Source organism: Artibeus jamaicensis, unplaced genomic scaffold (genome assembly GCF_021234435.1).
Source record: "Artibeus jamaicensis isolate MK-2021 breed Jamaican fruit bat unplaced genomic scaffold, CSHL_Jam_final contig_548, whole genome shotgun sequence".
NCBI classification, from domain to species: domain Eukaryota; kingdom Metazoa; phylum Chordata; class Mammalia; order Chiroptera; family Phyllostomidae; genus Artibeus; species Artibeus jamaicensis.
This window is the reverse complement of record NW_026521883.1, coordinates 5,224,829-5,247,230: the sequence shown is the minus strand read 5'-3', so window position 1 is coordinate 5,247,230 and position 22,402 is coordinate 5,224,829. Positions and strand designations below refer to the sequence as shown.

Sequence of the window (22,402 nt, the reverse complement as noted above, 5' to 3'; positions counted from 1 at the left end):
CACCTCCCACTCCTCAGTGCTCTGCTGTCCGCCCCCACCGTTCACCGCACGGCTTGCCGAGGCCCAGCCTCCTCCTGACGCCCAGGGTTCGTGTAGCTCTGTGGGCTCCCTCTGCAGACTTTGAGGCAGGGCTGCCTGTGCTCCTCGAACCACCCCCCTCTCTGGTCCCTGCTGCATCACCCCTACCCCTTTCTCCTCCTTTGCTGATTGGCCTTTCTCTGCTCTCCTCCGAACGTGGGTGAGCTCAGAACCTGTCCCTGGGCCTCTGCTCTGAAATGGCCCAGCTCCCTGGGTGCTCCCCTCAGCGCCCCCACCATGCCCTGCTCTGGGGAAGGTGCTCCCAACCCCCACCTCTACTTTAAACCACTTACCTGAGGTCCAGCCCATGTCGAGCCCTGTGACCCAGACTGCCCACAGTCTCCCATCCCTGCCTCCAGGTCAGAAATCTGTAGGTAACCCTCACTTCCCCCTCCCCCTTGCACAGCCCACCCCACCTCTGCCGTCCTCTCTCATCAGCATGTTCTGTGTGGTGTCTTCTCCATATTTTTCAAAGCGGCTCTGCCCCACTGGCTCGGCTCAGCTCCCCATGCCTCTCCCCTGCGTGTCACGACAGTCTCCTCTCTGCCCCCCCACTCAAACTCAATTTCTGCCCAGTGGTCCCGGGGAAGTTTCTCCAACACCTTCTGACCATGGCAGCCCTCCCACTTAACACCTTTCAGGGCTCCCAACTGCCTGGGACGAAGCCCAAACTCCTTAGCTCGGAGCTTCCACAGCCCTGATCGCCTGCCTGGACTCACAGTGACAAGGACTATGGGAGCAGTCAGTACAGGGCAGACTCCGCGCTGAGCACTGACGCACGCAGCATAATGGGAGCTCAGTGGCCTTGCTGCCACCATGCCCTAATAGCTATGTGCTCTTGGTCAGACTTCTTAAGCTCTTCAACCTCAATCCTCTCACCCACAAAATTGGCATCTGCCCCATAGGTGTGTTGTGAAGATTAAATGCATTTTGGAAGTGAAGCACTTTGGACAGTGCCTGGCACTTAGGAAGCATAGGAGGGTAGCCATTTACCATGGTGACCTAGGTACCCTGACAGCAGTCCCCTGAAGTGGGACCCTCATTGTGCCCATACTGTAGGTGAGAATAATGAGGCACAGTGAAGGTCAGTGACCCAGGTCACTCAGATTGTCAATGGCAGAGCCAGGGGCCCGGGGCTGGACCCACCTCCATGCAGCTCTGGTCCCCGGCTCCTCACTGGGAACTGCTCCCTGAGGACAAACATGAACCTTCCACACTTGGCTTTCTGGCCTGCAGCCCAGCACCTGATGCAGGGAGTTCAGTAAGCAGGGAAGGAAAGTCCGGTGGCCAGAGAGCCTGTGGGTTCCTCCAGGACACCCAGCTCCGAGTCTGCAGCCCCCTCTCCTCCCCGCTCTCCTCTCTCCCCGTGGAAACCCTCAGTGCCTGGAAGGTGGCTTTGCTCCAGCTTCCCCCCAACCTCCCCCCTGCCGGTTTCCCGCTCTTCCTCCCTCTAGGTCATCCTTGCCCCTCCACCAGGTTGCGGCCACCTTACTCCCCACTCGGAAACCTTCTGGTTACACCTGACACTAATACAAAATAATACTGAATGTAAACTGTAATGAAAAAATTGTTTTAAGAAAGTAAGAAGAGCCTTGACCCATGTGGCTCAGTGGGTTGGGCATCGTCCCACAGAGCGAAGGGTTGTTGGTTCGATTCCTGGTCAGGGCCCATGCCTGGGTTCTGGGTTCAGTCCCCAGTTGGGGCACATGGAAGAGGTAACCAATCCGTGTTTCTCTCTCACATCAATGTTTCTCTCCCTCTCTTTCTCCCTTCCTTCCCCTCTCACGAAAGTAAATTGGTAAATAAAATCTAAATATATATATAAAAGAAAAAAAGAGAGAAACCTTCTGGTTGCTCCCACTTTTCTGAAAGATGAAGTGCACTTTCCGTAGTCTGGCGTCCAAAGCCATCCCCTACGGCCCCGGGAAGCTCTCCCTGCCCCCGGGCCCCTGTGAGAATCCCCCCCTTCTAAGGAGGCTTCCCCCGCCGTGGCTGGATGCCCACCATCGTGAACGCCCACCTTGCACTGCAGCCTGCCTGGAGGCTCTGACCAAGTGCGCGTCTCACTGCAGTTTCTGGCAGGATCTGGGGCCCCTCGCTCCTGTACCACCCACGGAGCTTGGCACCCAGGCCCCAGACAGCATGTACAGGGTGAATGCGTCCTGGCCTCGTGTCAGGCGGAGAGAGGACAGTGTCCCCCCGGAGGAGCTCCCGGCCGGAACCTGCTAGAGGAGGGAGCACGGCATCAGGAGGGAGCAATCTGAGGCCCTTTCTGCCTGTGTGACCTTGGGAACACTGGCTGGCTTCCCTAGACTCCATCTGTCAAATGGGATCAGAGGCAGAAGTTGTGTGGCCCTGAGGCCTGTTTCAGCCTTGAACTTGAATTCCAAATCCTCTGTCTTTGGAATAGTAGGTGACCTTAGGCCCAATCCCTCAGGCCCGTGGCTGCCTCTCCCAGAGGCTGCCCCTGCTCCTTCAGCAGGTGAGGGTGCCTGGAGAGGCCATCGAATCCAGGTCCCCAGGCAGTGATTGCCCTGTTCTTTCAAATAAAAGCTGCAGCAGACAGGTCTCATGAAGTCCCTTAGTTAGCCCTTCTCTCACAAACTCCGAAACAAATAACAAAAAACCCCGAGGCCAGCCTCATACCCAGCCTCTCAGCTGGCCAGTCCTGCAGCCCCTTGACATGATTCGCCTCACTGCAGCAAGGGCCCTTCCTCCCTGCACCTGGATCTTTCTGCAAGGAGCACCTTGTGCCACAGGGCGGACGACATGTGCACACTCAGAGCAAAGCTAGCACACTGGAGTGTCATCATGTGCACACTCAGAGAGAAGCTAGCACACTGGAGTATCATCATGGACCATAGCATGTACCTAAAAGCAGAGACTGTCCCTGAACGGCCCTGAGCTTGAAGTTTGGCTTTGCTGCTTTCTAGCTGTGTGCCCCCGGGTGGGTTACTAAACTGCTCTGTGCCTCCACTTTATCATCTATAACACGAGGGTAAGTGCGGGATTGTGGTTGTAGAGATTTTGTGAGCCCCTGGCCAGCTAGGAGCGTCATCCCGATACACCGAGGTTGTGGGTTGCATCTCCAGTCAAGGCGCATACAAGAAGCAACTAATAAATGCATACGTAAATAGAGCAACAAATCGATCTCTCTCTGTCTCTCTTCCCCACTAAAATCAATAAATTTAAAGATTATGTGAGTTAACATATGCAAAGCCCATGAAGCAGTGTAAATTCTCAGGCTAGGATCTGGGTAAGGCAGTGGAGACAGGAGGGCATTCGGGCAGGGGTGGGGGCCCACAAGAGGGCGTAGCAGCAGGACTGCCCCTGGTTGGCGGGGAGGATGGGGCTCGGCCACGTGCTAGGGTTGGTCTCCCCGACAGTCTGGACAGTGCCAAGTAGTGGCCTCTTGCCCAAGGCTGATTTTTCTTCTCCAGGCTCAGCCATTGCCTACTGTGCGTATTCGTTCCCTGACACCCTGGTGTGCAGCACCTTCCATGACTACTACCTGACTCTGGCTGTGCTGAACACCATCATCAGCACCGGCCTCTCCTGCTACTCCAGGTACCTGGCCACTGTGTCTCAGATGGGAGGGGGAGGGGGCCTTGTGTGTGTCACCACAGATCGTTGGTGGGGGGGTGGTGTGCAACAGGCACTCGGGAGCCGGGGCTCAGCTCCACATGGACTTCCTGTAGCTGGGCAGGACCAGCTTCAGCGGCACACAACCTGTGTAGTCATTCGGGGCCCCACGATCCAGAGGGCTCCACACTGGGTTCAACAGTCTGCTATTGCTGTCCTGAAATTCTTGATTTTTGAACAAGGCAGGGCCTACGCTCTCCCTTTGCACTATGCCCTGCAAATTATGTGCTGGTCTCATTGCTGGACAGTCACTTATCCTCCTTGACCCTCAGTTTGCTCATCTGTAAAATGGGGCCAACACCTGCCTTGTGAGATGGATGTAAGCATTGTAGGTAACGTACATATGTACAAACCTGGCCCAGAGGAGTGCCTGCTACTGGTGACTAAGCGGTCCTGCCTCTAGATATGTGTGACAGGTAACACGGTGGTCACATGTCGGACACATCCCCAGGGGAAGCAAGCTCCACAGCCACAAGTCACACCCAGCTTACTCACTCTGATTCCCTCGAAGTGTCCCCTCTTTCATTCAAGGAAGCTCAAGGAGAGCCAGAAACATTGTTTTGAGGGTAACTAGTTTATTTAGCTCTTGTAAAATTGACTGCTCCAAAGCTCCAGTGCCCTAAATTACTTAGGAAACCTCTTAAGTGGTGGTGTCGGGCATCAGCCCTTCTAGAAGCTGTTGGGGTGCCAGGTGCTTCGGTGGCACCAAGGTTGGCTGACAGGTCACACCGAGGGTCAGTGCCCTCTATCGCAATTCCATGAGCCAGTCCGAGTCTCCCTGGTGAACTGCAGGCCTCAAAGAATTGGGTTCCCTACAGCTGTGCCCGCCCCCCCGCCCCCCGCCAGCCCCTGCACCCACACAGGAGAAAACGGGAGGGAGAGGCGTGCTGCTGTGACTTCACAGAGGTTTGCACTCCAGCTTTCTTAGGGTGACGTTTAGGTTCCATGGGACCCGAGAGGTAGGCAAGAGGTAGGTCAAGTTCACAAACTTGACAAACTGGTTTTCTTTAAGAATGGAAAGGTGTATTCTTAAACCAGCACCAGCAATACCTGCCCTGACCTGCCTTCCACTTACCCGTCCAGGGACAGGTTGGAGCGAGCTTTCCAGGGGCGCGAGTCTCCTTTCTAGGCGCAGTCTCAACGCTGGGTTTCCTGTTACTTCGTCCTGTGGAAAGGCCTGGGCGTGGGAGTTGGAGGTAGACTCTCTCTTCCCTCTCCTGGGAAATCCCAGGGCTCCCTTAAAGCTGTAAGGAGACAGGGTCTGCCCACAGAGTAAGAAATAGAATCGGATGTCATGGGGCGATTGTTTCCTTCCTGACGCCCCCCCCATTCCTCAAGGACACTGGTGATTAAAGATCTCTCTCTGCAGTGCAGCCCCAGGGCTGGCAGGAGCTGGGAGGGCTGCAGAGATGAGGGTCCCTGCCTTGGGTGGGACGGGGAATGACACACACAGAAAAGTAACAAGGATGTGTAGAAACCCCTCGACAGGTGAAGCGTGCCACCGGGCAGTGTCCTTGGATGCCTAGGCTCGCCGATGGCCTGGTCCAGGGACCCGGATGAGTCCCCAGCCTGTCTGATTGGCTCCTGCAGGACCATGTAGCCCTGGTGTTTGGAATTCAGGGTCAGGGGGCAGCAAGGGCTGGGGGCTGGGAAGGCTTTGTGGTGTGGGAGGAGCAGTCCCAGAGTTCAGGGCCCAGCACTGCCTTCCCGGGCATGCTTCACCAGTGCAAATCCCTGGAACACCTGGTGCTTTTTTTAAAAAAAGCTTTCCAGATTACCTGTAAGCCACCAGGGCAGACAGTTTCCTTCCGGCCAGGCGTCCCCCCGATGGTTCGGATACAGTGAGCAGGTATTCTGCACGCAGCAAGGCTGGCACCGTTGGACAAACTTGTCTGGCAGGGCAGGTTGGCCAGGAATCTCTTGAGTGCCCGTGTTCGGGGGCTTTTCCTTTCTCAATGAAATGGATTATTTCTGTTTATTTGTGGGCACATCTGTGGCTATTCCATCAACCCTTCTAGCCAACCATCCACCCACCTACCCACCTGTCCATCCTTTCGTTTGTCCATCCATGCAACCGACCGACCACTCCACACGTCTTATATGCCTGCCATGGTCCAGGCATCGCATTGAGATCTGAGAATACCAGGAGGAGTGGGGCACAGTCCTCGCCCTCGGAGAGTGCCCAGTGCCTTAGGAGGGGCAGACTGCAGACCGTGGGGAAATGGCCTTTAAGGTGTAGCATTACAGAATGTAGCACAGACAGTGATCAAATGGCATCGGCGTGGGTAACCGGGGTTCTCTGAAGTGGCATTCTCTCTTCTGGAGGACAGAAGGACCCTTGGACAGAGCAAAGAGCCTGGACAGGGTGAGGGGGCAGGAAAGGGCTGGACTGGGAGGTGTCCTGCTGGGGACTGGCGTTGTGCTCCTGAAGGACAGCGATATTCCTAGGAAGACGGTTCCTTGCACTCAGCTTCCACGCTCTGAGGGGCTGTCAGGCATGTTAACAACCACCGGTGAGGGGCCTGTGCAGGACCAGAAGGGGAGAAAGCGGACAAACGCCATCTTCTCACAACGCAGAGTACTAACCACTGTACCATCACGGCGAGCTACCGGAGCCTTTAAAACGCCACATTCTCAGAGCCAGAGGGAGAGCGGATGTCCCACGGTGAGGGCCCTTAGGTTTCCTTCTCCCCTTGTCCAGGTTGGTGGCTGCCCTGATCTTACAAGGCCTGTCCTCTTTGTGTTCATTCCCTGTCTTCCACATTTGAGGAGTAAAAAGAATGACGTGGGTGGGGAGGGACTCTGGCCCTGACTGACTTCAGGAGATGCAGATAGAGAGGAGTTTGAGGGCCGTCTCCTAGTTTCACGGCCATGCTATGTGGCCAGTCACTCACTGCCCCTCTGGGCGTCCGTGTGCCCACCGTAAACAAGGGCATCTGAGAAGACGTCCTCTAGTTCTTTCTGGTCTGGGCCTTCTGCAATGCCTGCGTCCTCGCCCAGATTTCTCTTCTGCCTCTCCCTCCAGCTCCTCAGTCCGTGGTATGGCCATGAGCAGCGAAGACCCGCCCACCTTCTCCTCCCCTGAGCACAGCAGGGGACGGAGACGCCCTTAGTAGCTTTTCACGTAGTCACATGCCCACCAGCATATCACAGTCCAAACGCCATTCATTCCATCACAGTGCACATTCACCTGATCCTCAGAGCGAATCCCCGCACAGAGAACTGTGGACTCCCCTGGCTGGGTTTGCGGTCCTTATTACCATGGAATTTGTTTCAAATGAACATGTTCCAGAAAACTGCTTTCTTGTTCTGTAGCATTTGAGAGGGGAACTGGGGGGATGTGTGAGCCCTCTGTGGTTCTCGGATCCAGGTGGGGTGATGGAGGCCCCATCTGCTCGTGCCTGCCCAGCACCCAAAAGCCCAGGAAAGTGAGTTCCAGTGTTTCTGTGCATCACAAATCACCGCAGGGACTTTTATGGTTATCCATCCAAATAACCCAGCCATTGGGGTTCTTTCTGACACATATTTGCTCAGCGTGATGCCTTGTGGTCGGTGCTGTGAGGGCCGCGATTGTCATTCCTGTGAGAGCCACACCATAGCACGGCCGGTCAGAGCAGAGTGGAGGCCTGGGATGGGGTGTGGAGGTCACAGCCGGAAACCGGAGGCTCAGCAGACAGTGGTTCTCAAGATACACCAGAGGTCAGAGGGCTCAGCCAGATGACCACGGGCTGCTGGGGCCAGGGCCACGACCACGTCCCTGCGGTGCCACCCAGACAACAGTGAAACAGCCGTAGACAGACAGACAGACAGACACACACACACACACACACACACACACACACACGGACCCTCAGCATTAGAATGGTGTTTCCAAAGTCCCACATGTTTCAGGCACTAATTCCAGAATTTGCTGGCAAATGCTTCCAGCTTCGTTGCAATAAGAATGATCAGGTTTTAAAGCAGACTGGAATGGCATCGACCCTCTCTTGATGGAGGCTTCGCCCGAAATCTGGTGTTTCTGGGTTCTAGGCAGAGGAGGTCTGACTCCCTGTGAATTGGCCCCTCACCCTGGGGTGCAGGGACTGCCTTACCAGTCCCGGCTTTGTGGTTAGAGGCGCTTTGCCAGAGTCCAAGGCGCTGGCCCTTCCCTGGCAGAATCCCTGACTGTGGCGACACCCCGTGGCCTGGCCTGGAATTGCACCTTGGTAGTGGGAGGCCCCTCTCTCTCTGGCTGCTAGCCTTTCTGCTTTTTATTCTCTATTGCTGTCTCTCTTCTGTTCTGCTTTTTCTCCTTTTTCCCCCCTGTAGACTCAGCATTGCAGTCGGAGAGGCTGATTCATTTGCCCCTGGGAAAGCACTTTATCAGGCTGGGTGAAATGTTGTCTCAAGTCACGGGAAATTCATGCTTTGGGAGATGGCCCTCACCAGCCAGAGCCAGCTTTCTTCTTGTGTAAGTGGCCACAGAAAGAGCATGCTTTCACAGGGAGCCCCTTTTCACCCAGATGTGACAGGGGGTGGCAGTTCATGGGGAAGGAGGGAGCGGGCTTGCTGTGGTCGACCGGATCGGCCTGGGGAGACTGAGGAGGCTGTGGAGACCTGCCCTGGTTCTTGGGGCAGAGGGGCTATTTCAGTTTGCCCCCTGGGGCTGAGGGGTCTAGGTAAGGACAAACAGAGGTCGCATGGTGGTCTGAGGCCTGCTGGAGGGTGGGGGTGTGAAATGGGAGCCAGACAGCCCTGGGTTTAAATCCTAGCTTTGCCCCTTATTAGTCCTCTGACTTTAGACAAATCAGCCAGCATCCATCTGTGCCCTCCTGTTCTGGTTTCTGGTGCAACGTGGCTACAAGGTGGGGAAGGGGAGAGAATGGGTCCCACGACACACCTTCAGTAGACACACAACAGTAGAAGCTGCCATTTATGAAGGTCCCTCTGTGCTGTGCACAGATACAAGCTCCTTGTGAGTACCATTTCATCAAGTCTTTGCAGCAAGCCTGTGAAGGGATACGGCTGTTGTTGCCGTGTTACGTGCGAGGATTCCGAAGTGCACAAAGTACAGGACCTGCGGTTACACGGGCACGCAGGGCAGAGGCAGGATCTGAGCCCAGGCTGCCCGGGGCGCATGCTGCATGCGGGACCCAGGCACTGGGCTGCCTCACCTACCCCAGGGTTCGTGGTTTACTCCAAGGCGGGGGTTTTTGTTTGGGGGGATGATGAACGGAGATCCCTTATTTCTCTTCCTCCTTCTCCTTGAGCTGTTTCTTCACCTCCTACTTCCAGGTGCTTCTCTGATTTATGCACAGGGTCCAGACAGGATAGACGGGCTGGTGGGCTTGAGTGAAGTTGAAGCCTGTCTCTGGGGTCTGTGGGGCTCCTCAGGTCCCGCAGGGCTGCCTCTTACCCTGGAGCAGAGACCCCTGTGCTCAGCCACCCCGAGGGACGGGCCCAACACAGGTTGATGGATTGTGTCTTCTGCCCAGGACCTCACACGAGCCTCTGAACTGAGCGTGGGGACCCAGACCCGAGCAAACCCAACTCCAGCCCTTGAGAAGGTTGCCGACCACGCAGGAGGCAGGCATGGGGGTCTCTGCCACATCCCACTCCCAAGGATATGGGCAGCAACAGGGTTTCTGGTCAGGTGCCTGCACCAGCTCATGGGGCACATGGACAACCTGGTCAGGGAAAATGGGCCTGGGCTGGGGGGAGCAGCAGACCGTGTCTGGGGGAGAAGGTGCAGGCTTGTGGGCTGGGACAGGGGTTTGGGGAGCAGAGGTGAGGCATGGTGGTGGGGCAAAAACCCTGTCCCCTCGGTAGAGCGTGATGACAGACAGAACTGTGTGGAAGGCTGAGGAGGCTGAGTGCCTCCATTGTCCTATAGAACAGACAGCCCATGAGCCTTGGCATGCTGGCTCTGCATGTCACCTGTGCAGCCCTGTGGGCACCAAGGGAGGACCCAGCCCTCCACAACGCCCTGCAGTATTGAAGCAGGCACCTGCACCGCCACCCGTCCCCGGTGCATGAGTGTTCCTTTACCGGAGCCCCGTTCAGGGCTGTGGTTCTGCCTGGGCCCTCTCCTTGCCCCTCCCATGCTCTCGCCGCCAGCTGTGCTGGCCCGCGCCCCCCATCCTCTGACGCTGCCCCTCTGCAGGCTGGGCCCAGGCCAGCTGAGGCCCTGTCCTGTTCCATCCCGGGGACCTGCCTGTCTGTGATGGTCAGCATGAGGAATGTTGGCCTCACTTGTCTTTGTGTTGGAGGCGGGTGGGGATGGTGATAAGGAGAAAAGGAAAAACTGCACTGACTCAGTTTCCCCAGGCAGCAGTATCCCTGCGTGTGGTAGTAAATGTTCTAGAAATCCCTCAGAGTGACCAGACACCTAACTGAAGCAAGGCTTCTGCATGGTAATCACCAGGGTGGCCCTGACTAATGAGGCATCTCAGCCTTCACAGATGTGCTTCACAGCCTGTGCCACTGCGGCCACCCACGCCCATGCATGTCCTGGCCTGGTGGTCACTGCTCTGCAGAAAGGCTCTTGGGCAGTTAAATGACTTGGTGCTTGAAGGGCTCCTGCTGAGTGCTCCTCCCTGGCGTCATCTGGGTGCCATTGCTTCTCATGGCCCCAGGAGACAGATTCCCCCGAGATCTTGTCACCTCTGAGGCTGAGCCACTCCCGTGGGAGGTGGGAGGAGGGAGAAAGGAAGAGGCTGGTGGAGAAGCTGCTGGAGGAGGTTGTCCCAAAATGCTTGCCTCCCAAAAGCACTGGCAGCTTGCCCTCGGCTATGTTTAATTTGCAGGTGTGTGTGATTTACTGACACTCCTTCCATTCCCATTTCTCCCCCACCCTTCCGCCCCGATTTAGGTTTCTGGAAGTCCAGAAGCCCAGGCTGTGCAAGATGCTCCGCGTCCTCGCCTTCGCTTATCCCTACACCTGGGACTCTCTCCCCATCTTCTACAGGGTAAGGGCCCTGCTCCATCCCCTCTGCCTGGTGGCACCGGGAGGGAGGCAGTTATTTCACGAGCCCCTGGGGGTCAGAGCACCACGCTGGTCACCACAGGACACAGGAGTGGAGCCCCAGGTGCTTCCTCACTGGCACTTGCGGAGTGGTTAGGAGACAGCATGACACGGAGGCCTTGAGGGACCACAGGAGCCCTGCCAGCCACCGGTGCTGATGGGGGGGGGGAGGGCTCAGGGGCAGTCAGTGGCAGGGGGCCGGGCAGGGGAGGCATTCTGGGGCTTAGTAGAGTGGCCGGGGGACGGGCTCTAAAGACAGATCTCTAATACTCACTCACTGGAGCCTGTGGGCAAGTGATCCATCACCTCTGCACCTTGATTTCTCATGGGGAGAATGAGCCTGGTGACACCCCATTCATCAGGCTGGGGAGGGCGTTACATGAGATGGCAGCAAGAGTCCCTAGAAAGCATTGTTATTTATTATCAGCAATGAATGTATTATTAGTAGTGATGGGAAAGAATGCATGAAGGTCTTAAAGGAGAGAGGGGAATTAGACGGGGAACACAAAATAGGAGGGTGTAGGAGGAAAGAATGGGAGTCAGGAAGTGTATACACTCTCAAAACAGATGGGCCTCAGCTCGAATCCCAGTCCCACTGCTCACTGGCTGTGTGACCTTAGACAGAACACATAACCTCTCTGAGCCTCAGTTTCATCTGTATATGGGACTAACACCCCCTCCTTCGTAGTGGGGTAGAGAGGATTCGCCAAAACGAGAGAGCTGTGGGGCTCGGCGATGCCTGGCACACGGTCAGCGCCCAGCGAGTGGCATTCCCCTCTCAGAGGCAGCCTGGGGGTCCGATGCCTGCCACCGGGATGGCAGTGCCAAGGAGTGAGGGGGAGGGGCAGAGGGGCTCCCCCAGCTGAAGAGCTAACCACATGCTCTGTGCTTGGTCCGTGTGGGCCTGGGGGAGACCCAGAGATGGGGGTGCAGCCCGTTCCCGCCACTGCTTCCTTGGGGACACAGGCCACACACAGGAAACTGGAGCAGAGAGGCCAAGCGGGTCCCCTGTGCCACCAAGCCACACAGCTCAGGGTCTGCGTTGGTACAGGCACGGTGGGCTCCTGGCACACAGCTGCCGAGGGCAGTGGGGAGGGAGGTCCAGCCCTAACCGGCAACGGGGACAAGCGCACGGATTCTGGGATCAGTCTGCTTGGATCCAGATCCTGACGTCACTTCGTGTCACCTTCTGGCCCAGCCTCCTCATCTGCATAATGGACTCCGCCTCGCGGCGCGTGTGAGACGCCCGTGAAATGATGCAGCCACGGGCCTGGCCTCGCACCGCTGAGGGTGGTGGCTGCTGCCGTCATTTATAACAATAACAAAACTGCACATAACTCTGAAATAGTATCATGGCTGTAAGTGATACCTTCTGATGACCCAGAAGGCCTTCGAGGAATTGCTAAACCCTGAAGTCTCAATTAGGTGTATCAATTCGGTGGATGTGCTGGTTAGAAGCGAGTTCAAAGTGAAATGATCACTTTTTAAAAATTTTATTTTTTTAATTCTCACCTGAAGATATATTTACTAATTTTGGAGAGAGAGGAAGGAGGAGAGAGAAATATGGTGTGAGAGAGAAACATCTGTCAGCTGCCTCCCATATGCACCTTGACCTGGGATCGAACCCGCAACCTTCTGGTGTATGACAATACTCCAACCAGCTGGGCCACCCAGCCGGGGCTGAAATGATCACTTTCTACTAAACTTACACATTACCTCTGGAACAAAGAACAGGAATGTATCTAATGGGGTTTTCTTTCCATTTCCTTTCCTCTTCTCTTTTGTTTTCCTTCCTTTTTTTTTTTGTAATTAACCGAGAAGATTCTCATGAGCAGTTGGGGGATTAAAACACAGTTGCGTTGGATCTCAGCTGAGCCCTCTCAGAATAGGAATTCTGCTCACACAGCCCCTGAGAGGTCCCTTTCCCAGCCACGGCCCTGAGGAGGCGGGGGCCCAGGCCCGCGGGGCCTGCGCGTGGGTGCCAAGCTGTCTGCGGTGGACACAAGGAAGTGGGCCTCCTCTCAAGGCCCGATGTTTCTTTTAAATACCGGCAGCTGTTCCTGTTCCCAGGGGAGAGTGCACAGAACGAAGCCACCTTGTACCACCAGAAGCACGTGGCCATGACTCTCCTGGCCTCTTTCTTTTACTCGGCGCACCTGCCAGAGCGCCTGGCCCCCGGGTGCTTCGACTACATCGGTGAGTGATCCGTGGCTCCCCTGCCATTGCCCTCCAGCCCAGGGGTGGGGGCAGGGGGCTCCCATCCTTGACACCGGTGATGCAGCTGGAGCGGGGAGGTGGGGGCAGGGAGAGAAGCAGGTCTCCAGGAAGTTCTCCAGGTGCAGGCCAAGGCGAGTGAAATTGTGCGTTAACCACATCCAGAATGTACGTATCCAGAAAATGACCAGGGAGGATGGGAGAGCCGGTGGGTCTAAGACTCTAAAGCATTCCTGTGGGATGTGGGGTAGCCCTCTTATCATCTAGAACATGAAATCTCACTGTCCAATGACCACTGAGGGCGTCCCTGGAGAGGAAGAGGAAAGACAGGGCACGCACGGCTGCAAGGGCGCAACTGTGCAGGGCTGTGCCGAGGGGAACGTTTCTGTGCTGGCCTCCTTTGGTGGGTGCGACAGAGCCAGGAGTCGGGGGAGAGGAGTGGTTCTCAGGGACGGCTCCCAGACCGGCAGGTTCAGCATCACCTGGGAGCGTGCAGGTTCTCAGGCCCTGCCCCAGACATCGCAAACCAGAAACATGGGGGGCGGGGCCGTGCTCACCCAGAGGCTGTGTGGTTCTCTCCCCAGCCTGTGCTCACTGAAGTTAAGGAAGACGTGGCGGCGAGGAGGTGTGGGAGCCACGGGGCTTACACCTGTTGGTGGGGTTCGTCCGCTCGCTGTCTAAGGACGTGTGGCAGGCACTGCAGGACGCGACTCCCCCACCTCGGCTCTGGGCCTGGGGGGGAGGCCCTTGGGCCCCTTCCGTCGAGGCTGATGTGTGTTGGGGAGAGAGCCCCTCAGACGAGCTATCGTGGGGATCCTTGTGGCGGGCAGGCACCTTGCTTCTCTCCAAGTCCATTTTGTCTATAATTTTCCATCACCTCCCACCTAAGACACATGGTCAGATTTGCTTTGTTCGTCCTGGTTAGAGTTTTATCTCCTTTACTTATTCTCTCCTGCTGGGAGGATTACAACCAGCATAATGCTTAGAGAGCAGATTTCAAAAAAGAAGAGAGAGGAGAGGGCCAGGGGCACCTGCCCACGGGAGCCCACTAACCACACACCCCCCCCACCCTGGCTGGTGCTGCTGAGGTAACTGCGCATGAAGTCTGGGGCCGCGGGCAAAGCGTTCCTGGCTCTTATTTCGCCAGCTCCCTGGCTTCATACCATTTATTTTGCCAATTCCCTGCCTTAATACCATTTTATTTTTTCACTCTCTCCTGTCCTCTTGGGCCTAGTGACACGGAGCAGAAAGACATCCCTATGGGGATAAATTCTCCAGACAGCAGTTAATGAGAGATCATTAAATCACTGGGTCTGCTGGACATGGGACTCCCTCTCCACTGGCCCCAGAGGGAAGTGCTGCAACAGCTGGAGAGGGCCGGCCCCCAGGAAGCCCTCCCCACTCCTGTGGGTGGGGTTGCTGAAACCACTCCCTCTGCTGCAGCAGCAGTTCAGGTGCATCCAGGGCTCAGGGCTCTTCCGTTGTTTTGGGTCCTGTCCTAACGGAGACAAGTTTGAGCCTCCGTTGGTGAGCAGAGCGAGTCACCTCTCTCTGCTTGGCCCTGTGTCCTTGGAGAGCATGGCTCTCTGCTGGACAGAAGCCACTTTGCTGCATCACCCGCAGGGTTTGGAAACTGTTCACAGCCCGTCAGTGTGGTGTGAGCATAGCAGTGAGTGAGGCAGGAGTGGCACCTTGAAACACACCTTCTCCGTATGGGGATGCTCCCCGCCATAGGGACGCATCGACCACCCAGGTGCACTCTCACTTCCAGCCCTGCTGCTGCCCAGCTGTGCAGGTGTCCAGGCCGGCCCTTTCCTGGGTGCAGTCCTGGGGTACAACACTGAACCCTTTATTTTTTACTGAAGGAAAATTCTTATTTAACGCCTGTGTTGTGTTAGTCTGCTGGGGCTGCCATAACAAAAGAACCACAGACAGGGTGTCTTAAACAACAGAGGTTTATTTCCTCACATTCTGGAGGTTAGGGGTACAAGATCCTGGTGTGAGCAGGTTGGTTCCTCCTGAGTCCTTTGTCCTTGGTCTGTAGACGGCCGCCTTCGTCTGCCGTCACGTGGTCTCCCCTCTCTGTACATGCATGTGCACCTCCTAGTCTCCTCTTCTTACTTAAGGACACCAAGTATAGGGGGCCCACCCTAGTGACTTCATTTTAACTTAGCTCTAAAAGACCCCATTTCTAAATATTGCCACGTTCTGAGGTCTGGGGGTTAGGACTTCAACATGTGAATCTGGAAGACAGAGATGTAGTTCAGCCCATGACACTTCATCTCCCTCCTGGTTCCTGAAGGGTGTCTCCCAAAGCTGTCCCCAGCCCTGGACTTCTTTTCTCACCAACCAGCGAATTCGCCCGTCCCTGCCCACTCCCAGCATCCTCTGCAAGCCCCCCTCCCAACCCGGTGAATGCGCAGGTGGCCACGGGGAGGAAGAGCTTTTGCAGGTCGCATCTGGGACTAACCAGCGGTAGGGAGTGGACCACGTCCTAAGTGGCCCACGGAGACTCCGGCGGCTGCTCTCTGGCACTGAGGTCAGAGTGTGAGCTCATTAGCACTGGCCTTCACACGATGGCCTTTGGCAGAGCATGAAGCCTAACGTCTTCACGTGAAAAACAGGACTGTTGAGTTCAGTTTGCTCTGATGGCCTTTCTATTTCTCTCACATTACTTTTTAAAAATAAATTTACTGAAGCATATTTTACATATCCCATAATTCCCCAATTTCAAGTATACAGTTTAATGATACTTTTAGTATATTTACCAAGCTGTACAACCATCACCATAAATGAGGTTTGGGACATTTCTATCATCCCAGGAAGACCCCTCAAGCCCATATGCTGTTCACCCCCCACTCCTACCCCCACCCAGTGCAGCCACCGGTCCACACTCCGTCCCTGCAGATTTGCCTTCTCTGGACCAGTGACAGGAATGGAACTGTACCGTCTGTGTCTCTTGTGTCTGGCTTCTTTCACTCAGCATGGCGGTTCTAGCATACGTGCCCCAGCATGCATCCGTAGTCGTTCCTTTTTTTAATTGCTGATCTCGGTGGTCTTGTGTGTACTTGCTGTAGGTCACAGTCACCAGCTGTTCCATGTGTGTGTGATCCTGGCTACATACATGCAGATGGAAGCCATCCTTCTGGACAAGACTCTGCGGAAGGAATGGCTCCTGGCCAGCGCCGGGGCCCTGTCTCTGCCTCAGATAGCCGGAGCCGTGCTTCTGTGCCTCGTCTTCAGCCTGAGCAACATAATTTACTTCTCAGCTGTTCTGTATCGGGCGCCTGAGCCAGAGCCACATAAAAAAGAAGCCTGAGTCAGACCCTCTTTGTGCCAGATGTCAATGCCAAACTACAGCATCCTAACCACCAGCAAGTCCCACCAGATGTGTGGGACCAGTTCACACTGGCCTGAAATATTCATAATGACTGGTGTCTTGGCATTTTTGAGTGGGTTCATATCAATAAGTTATGTACCTGGGGAAATTTCTCTAAATGTGCACTGATTCTGCATGTGTGGTTTTAAAAGGGGAACGTGGGTTTGTGCAAGTCATTGTTCAGGCACATCATTACTATTTCATTAAGTTTTAACTTTATTTAAAGTGAGTTTTGCAATTCTATTTAAGCAGTTGGGTTGACCATACTGCCTTCACAGCTTTACCGTTAAACAGTTAGGTGAAGCTTTACAACCCTTGTAGTATTACTTTTTAAAAGTGGAACTTGCTTCATTTGATGAGTTCCATGTAGCAAAGCCTCTCCCAAGGGCTTCCGCAGGGGAGGGGAGTGAGCCAGAAAGGTCAGGGACAGGACCTTAGAGAGGGGACCTGGGGTCTGTGGGAGCCCTGGGGACTGGAAAGGCGTTCCGGAAGGAAGAGAGAGACCTGGTTTGAGGAGGGGTCTTCTTTCTCTTCCCACCTAGTGAAGGACATGGACAGAAAGAGCGCCCTCTTTTTCCTCAGGTCTGTTCTGCTTCAGAGTGCAAATTCCTATGTCAGTGGATTTGCATTTTGGAGTATGAATTTGGATTTTTGTAAAAGTCCACAGCCTATGGCTGATGTCATCTCATATGTTCTGTTTTGCTCTGGTTTCTTGTTGCCCGTTTGATGCTGTGAAGTATTATGCAGTGCAGGTGTAATGTGTTACACTGCGGGAGTCGGCCGAGTCACGCCCTGTTGGTCCTGCTCATTGGTCACCTTTTGAAACAATGACAGCACTGTATGTAGGGATGTCATGCATCTCATGTTGCTTCATCTCTTCAAATATGCTGCAAATTTTAGTGTTCACATGCCGAAGACACTAAAGACCTTGCCAAACGATTGGTCGAATGTAGTGATTTTCCAAGCTTTCCTGAGAATCTGGAACACTTTGCTGAGCTTGTGACAAATGCAGGCTCCCAGGGAAACCAGGAGACTCTGTTTTGCTGGTGTAAATATAGGTTCCCGGAAGGGCATCTGCACTGGAGCAAGCCCACGTGATGTTAATGCAGAAGGGCCACAGGCCCAACTTGAAGAAACGCTGGTGTCAGGAATTCCAGAAGGCACTGGGCTTTGTTTTCCTTGATGTAATTTTTAGCAACTCGTGACCTAAGGATGTGTTCCCTGCTTCTACTCTGCATAGCACTAAAACACTGAGCATTTTCTCATCTGTTGCATTACTAATTGAAGTTCAGTATTTCAGGGTATTTTTCAGAGCATACAGAAATGTTGACGCAAAGTGATTGTCAACAGAGGCCCATCCACCCCTGATTTGCACTTGTTAATGACTTAAGGGGCTGTCTGCAATGCAGGATCCTCTTTGCTGACTCAGGAACACCCCCATGTCTTAGGATACTGCCTTTCTGGTTAATTGGCCCGGGTTGAATGGCCTTGTAAATAACTCATCATCCAATCCTCTGAGGACAAGTAACAATTTATACTGGATGAGAGTGGTCAAGAAATATGATTTCATTAGTTTTATTATCTGTTTACTCCCTCTCGGGAAAGTAAACTGATAAAATTATATGGTAAATTTTTGGCCTCAGTACATTCATTGCAAACTATTGTACCCGACAAAATTTGGTGTTTTAACAGCAATCTGAAATCATTAGTAAAATTTTACTCCAGCGGGGTAAGTGGGCTTCCATTTCATTTTACTATAATGGCAATTTTGTAGTGAAAAAAAGAACAGCATTTAAATAACTTATTTTAGTAATGCCAGAGACATGAAGGCTTTCATATTCTCTTGTTTATAACAGTAAAGTCATGTTCTGCATTCAGCTTAGACATAGTTGGAAGATAACAGGCGATTAACCTGAAGGGCTTTTAGATTATTTCATCTTTGGTGGTTACTTTTCGAGCCTAAAGATGACAAAAGAAATGTGAAATCCTCAAAATAAGATCCAATGTTTCACAATGTTTTTGTAAGTTTGGTAAACTTAGTCCCATTGTATATTTTTGGACAGTGTTACACATTGAAGTTTTATAACACTTTGCAGTACACTGATTTAGAAGCTTCTAAGATGTAGTAAGAATGAGTTCAAATAGGTGAATTATCACTAAGTATTAAGTCTGAAGTGGGTGTAGTTTTGCCTACATCATCCCAGAAAGTCAAAAAGGTTGGCAGTGGGTTGGGCGAAGACCTCCCCAGGAAGATGCTTTTTAATGCAGTTCTCAAACAAACTCTGATGTCTCTGTACACTTCAGACACACTTCAGACACGTGCCATCCTCCCATTGGTGTCACCTGCTCACCCTCGCCCTGTCTCAAAAGGGGTGATGTGGGGGCCGGCAGGTACACTTCCAATGGGATGTCCTTCTTTCCCTTCCCCCTGCTTGAGAAACACAACTCTGAAACTTACCAGCCATTACATCTGTGATAAAACTTGAATGTGTTCGAACAAGGCCATTTAGTCAACTGTCCCTCCCTTTACACATTGTAGAGTTTCATTTTCTACTGCTCGACTTTTAGAGAAGAACAATCCATCTTCTTTGTTGAAGAAATGTCTGTCATTGTTGATTAGAACTGGAAATGGGAGTTCAGAAACTTTTGAGTAAAAGTGAGTTAAATATTTGATTGGTTGCAGTGTTTTTCAAAGTGGAACCCTGCTCATATGAGAAGTTCTGAGGAAGGGCATGGAATAGAATGACACTGTCAGATACATTGGCAAAGCGTGTCTTTTGGGTCTATTGTGTCCCCAGTTTGTTTTGGCCGTGATACCCTTCATATGAAGCATTATACCCTTCTAACATGAACGCCAGCCTCTGATGTTCTAGTCAATGATCCATAATGGATAAAAGGCAAAGACCCATTCCCAAACTCGAAGATTTTCTTTCAGTGTCTGGTTTCCTTAAACTATGGGAGAAATAAATAAATTTTATTTATTATAAAGGAGTTGTCCTGTTTCCCACTTGCTTTGGCAATATTTCATCTACCACACTGCAGATGTGTTCATTCACCTGAACATGTGTGCATTGCTAAATCATTCGATGAGCATTTATTCAGTGCCTGGTGTATACAGAGCAAACATTGTCCTAGGAACCGGGGACACAGAAGTGAACAAAACCCACACTGTCCCTCCTCCCTCACAGAGCTGATGTTCTGATCAGTCAGTCAGACAAGATTAATTCAAATCGTGGTAAGTGCTATAAAGAAAATAAGTCTGTTCTGGCTGGTGTAGCTCAGTGGATTGAGTGCAGGCCTATGAACCAAAGGGTTGCCGGTCTAATCCCCAGTCAGGGCACATGCCTGGGTTGTGGGCCAGGTCCCCAGTGCAGGGCGCTCAAGAAGCAACCACACTCTGATGTTTCTCTCCCTCATTCTCCTTCCCTTCATCTCTCTCTAAAAATAAATAAAACCTTTAAAAAGCTTTTTAAAAAAGAAAAGAAATCTGCCCTGGCTGGTGTGGCTCAGTGGACTAAGCACCAGACTATGAACCAAAAGAGTTGTGCGGGCCAGGTCCCTGGTTGGGGGCGTGTGAGGGGCGACCAGTCAGTTTCTCTCCCACATCGATGTTTCTCTCCCTCACTTCCCTCTCTCCCTAAAAAATAAGAAATAAAATCTTTTAAAAAGAAAAAGAAAAGTCTGGAAAAGGAATAGGGAGGGATGGGGTAGGGCAAGTGAGAGTGGGTGGCCACTCTGATAAGCTGACATTCAAGGCAAGGCTTGATGGGCAGAAAGGTGCCGGCCATGCCAGTGGGGGGGGCGGGTGTTTCAGGTCAAGGTGGCAGGACCTGCAAAGGCCAGTTGGCACATGTCCTTTCAGAAGGATGGACCACTGGCTGTTGATCCCTGGCCTGTGTAACTCCAAAAGGTGTCTGGATGACTTAACATTTGAAGAATTCTAGAATTTCTCTGGAATGTTCTACCTAGAAGATTGCCAAGGGGCTTTCCTGTGCCCCTTTGACACTCGAATGAATGCTTGAACCCTGTAGTACTGTCCTGCAAAGAGGCGTCGCACCCATTCTCTTCATTTAAGCCGCAGATTTCTAAAACCGGCTTAACTTTCACCTCCTCCAAGGCATAGAACAAAGGACCTCAAAAATCATTTCATCCAGCCTTTCAAAAATGTATTTGGTGCAAAATGCACATTCTCAGGCCCAAATGAACAGACAAAGAATACTCAAGGGTTTAGGGATGGGGGTTGGAGTTTTAAATTTTTGCCAACGCCCTAGGTGATTTTTAATGTTAAGGGAGATTAAGAAGCACTGATATAGTCCAACTGTTTCTCTTCTTTTTTCTTTTTTTTACATGGTTTCAGACTTAGAAAAATGTTGCAAATAGAACAAAGAATCCCCAGGTACTTTTTATCCTTCCCTCTTTCAATATTTATTTATAATAACTCTTTAATGGAAATACTCTTCTGCTGTTATCCACAGTGCATTTACTTATTTGCTCAATCCCAGGATGTACACAATGTTGTTTTAAAATTACCTATGTCTGAAAAAGCCTACTAATTTGAATTCAATATAAGTTTCAAGATCGTTCTGCCTTGACCCTGAAGGCGTGTAGTAAATAGTCTTCATCACTGGGGTTAGTGTCAGCCTCCCTGTCTGTGTATGTTATCCATTTGAAACGTGGTTCAGACCATTCGTTTCTTGTGTCAATTTTATAGTTCCCCTCCCCAAGCTTGTTGATTTTACTCATTTTTTCATAGTATATAAAGCATTGATTTCCAGTCAGTCATTTTATAAGTGTCCTGGGAATGTGAGATGATGTTTCCAAGGGGGAATTCACTGAGTGAACAGCAGGGCAAAGGACAGAACTCTCTCCCTCGACTGCTGGGTGTGTCCCAGCTCCCACAGTATTCCTGCCTCCATTCTACCACCTCCCCTCCTGGGCTTTGGTAGGTTCTGGGCATTGGTGTTTATTCAGTTCCTATAGCTGTACTTGCTTAGCTGGATGCTTGGATTAATTATGGTTTCAAATTTGTGTATTGTCCATCACTCTTCAGAGATTTGCATAACACCCTCCCAGTCCAGTTTGGCAGTTTCTTATAAATTTAAACTTACATTTACAATACCAGTACTCCCACCCAAGAGAAATGGAAACACATGCTTACAATAAAGACCTTCGTACAAATAATTATACCAATTTCACTCATAATCGCCAAAAAGCGGAAACAACCTGAATGTCCATCAAACTAGTGAATGAATAAATTGTCCTGCACTTATACAATGGAATACTACTCAGCGTTAAAAAGGGAATGTACTGCCAGTACATGCAACACAGGGATAAACCTCGAAAGCATTATGCTGAGTTCAAGAAGAAACATTCTGGAAAAGACAAAACTCAAAGGAAGTTATGAAAGTGGTTGCCAAGGGCTGGGACAGGGGCCTGTTGTTGACTCTGAGGGAATTTCTGTGCGATGGGAATATTATACATGTGATTGTGGCAGTGGTTACAGGATAGTGTATGTTCATCAAATATGTAGACAGTACAACTAAAAAGGGTAAGTTATACCCCAATAAACCTGACTTTTAAAAAAACAGCATCCCCTCTCCTACTCACCCCAGGTCTGGATCTCTAATTCTAATGGAAATACAAATCTTTTACTGGTTATGGAAGCTTTTTAGGGGGAAAGATTAGGATGTGTTCAGTGTGAGGTGCCTGTGGGAAACCCAGAAAAATGATATAATGAATTAGCATTTTAAGGAAAACTAATAGCCAAAGAGCTTAATATGGATAGAAGTAAGGGAGGAAGAAAAAACAGGCTTGAAAAAAAGCTGGGGGTGATGCAAAGCTGGAGGACCTAAATCCTCCACTGGGGTGGCCTCTGAAGGGATAGACTCACTCCTTCTCAACTCAATGGAGCATCCACATTGTGGGATTCTGGGGGTGCAACAGTGCCATCTAGCGAGACTGTAGGGATAATCTGGAAAAGACAGTAATAAACTGACTGTAAACTGGGAAGTGAGCACCAAAGGAATCAGCAGGAGCAGTGACTGGGTGAATGCAGGGGACTGTGGATTTAAAGAGGGGTCTAGCAT

At 52.1% G+C, this 22,402-nt stretch overlaps 1 protein-coding gene across 2 annotated transcripts in view; it reads left to right on the top strand.

Moving 5' to 3' along the window:
* The window catches only part of PAQR5 (progestin and adipoQ receptor family member 5), a 72,988-nt gene extending 53,034 nt beyond the window's left edge, over window positions 1-19,954 (top strand). Inside the window, exons 4-7 of one of the 2 annotated variants that reach the window (XM_053670114.1) lie at window positions 3,519-3,645; window positions 10,571-10,667; window positions 12,778-12,919; window positions 16,015-19,954. In XM_053670114.1, coding sequence (XP_053526089.1) covers window positions 3,519-3,645; window positions 10,571-10,667; window positions 12,778-12,919; window positions 16,015-16,256 — 608 coding nt within the window. In that variant the 3' untranslated portion in view covers window positions 16,257-19,954. The remainder of the gene's footprint in view (window positions 1-3,518; window positions 3,646-10,570; window positions 10,668-12,777; window positions 12,920-16,014) is intronic. The other variant, XM_053670113.1, reaches the window with a different exon arrangement.
* The last annotated feature ends 2,448 nt before the right edge of the window (window positions 19,955-22,402 follow it).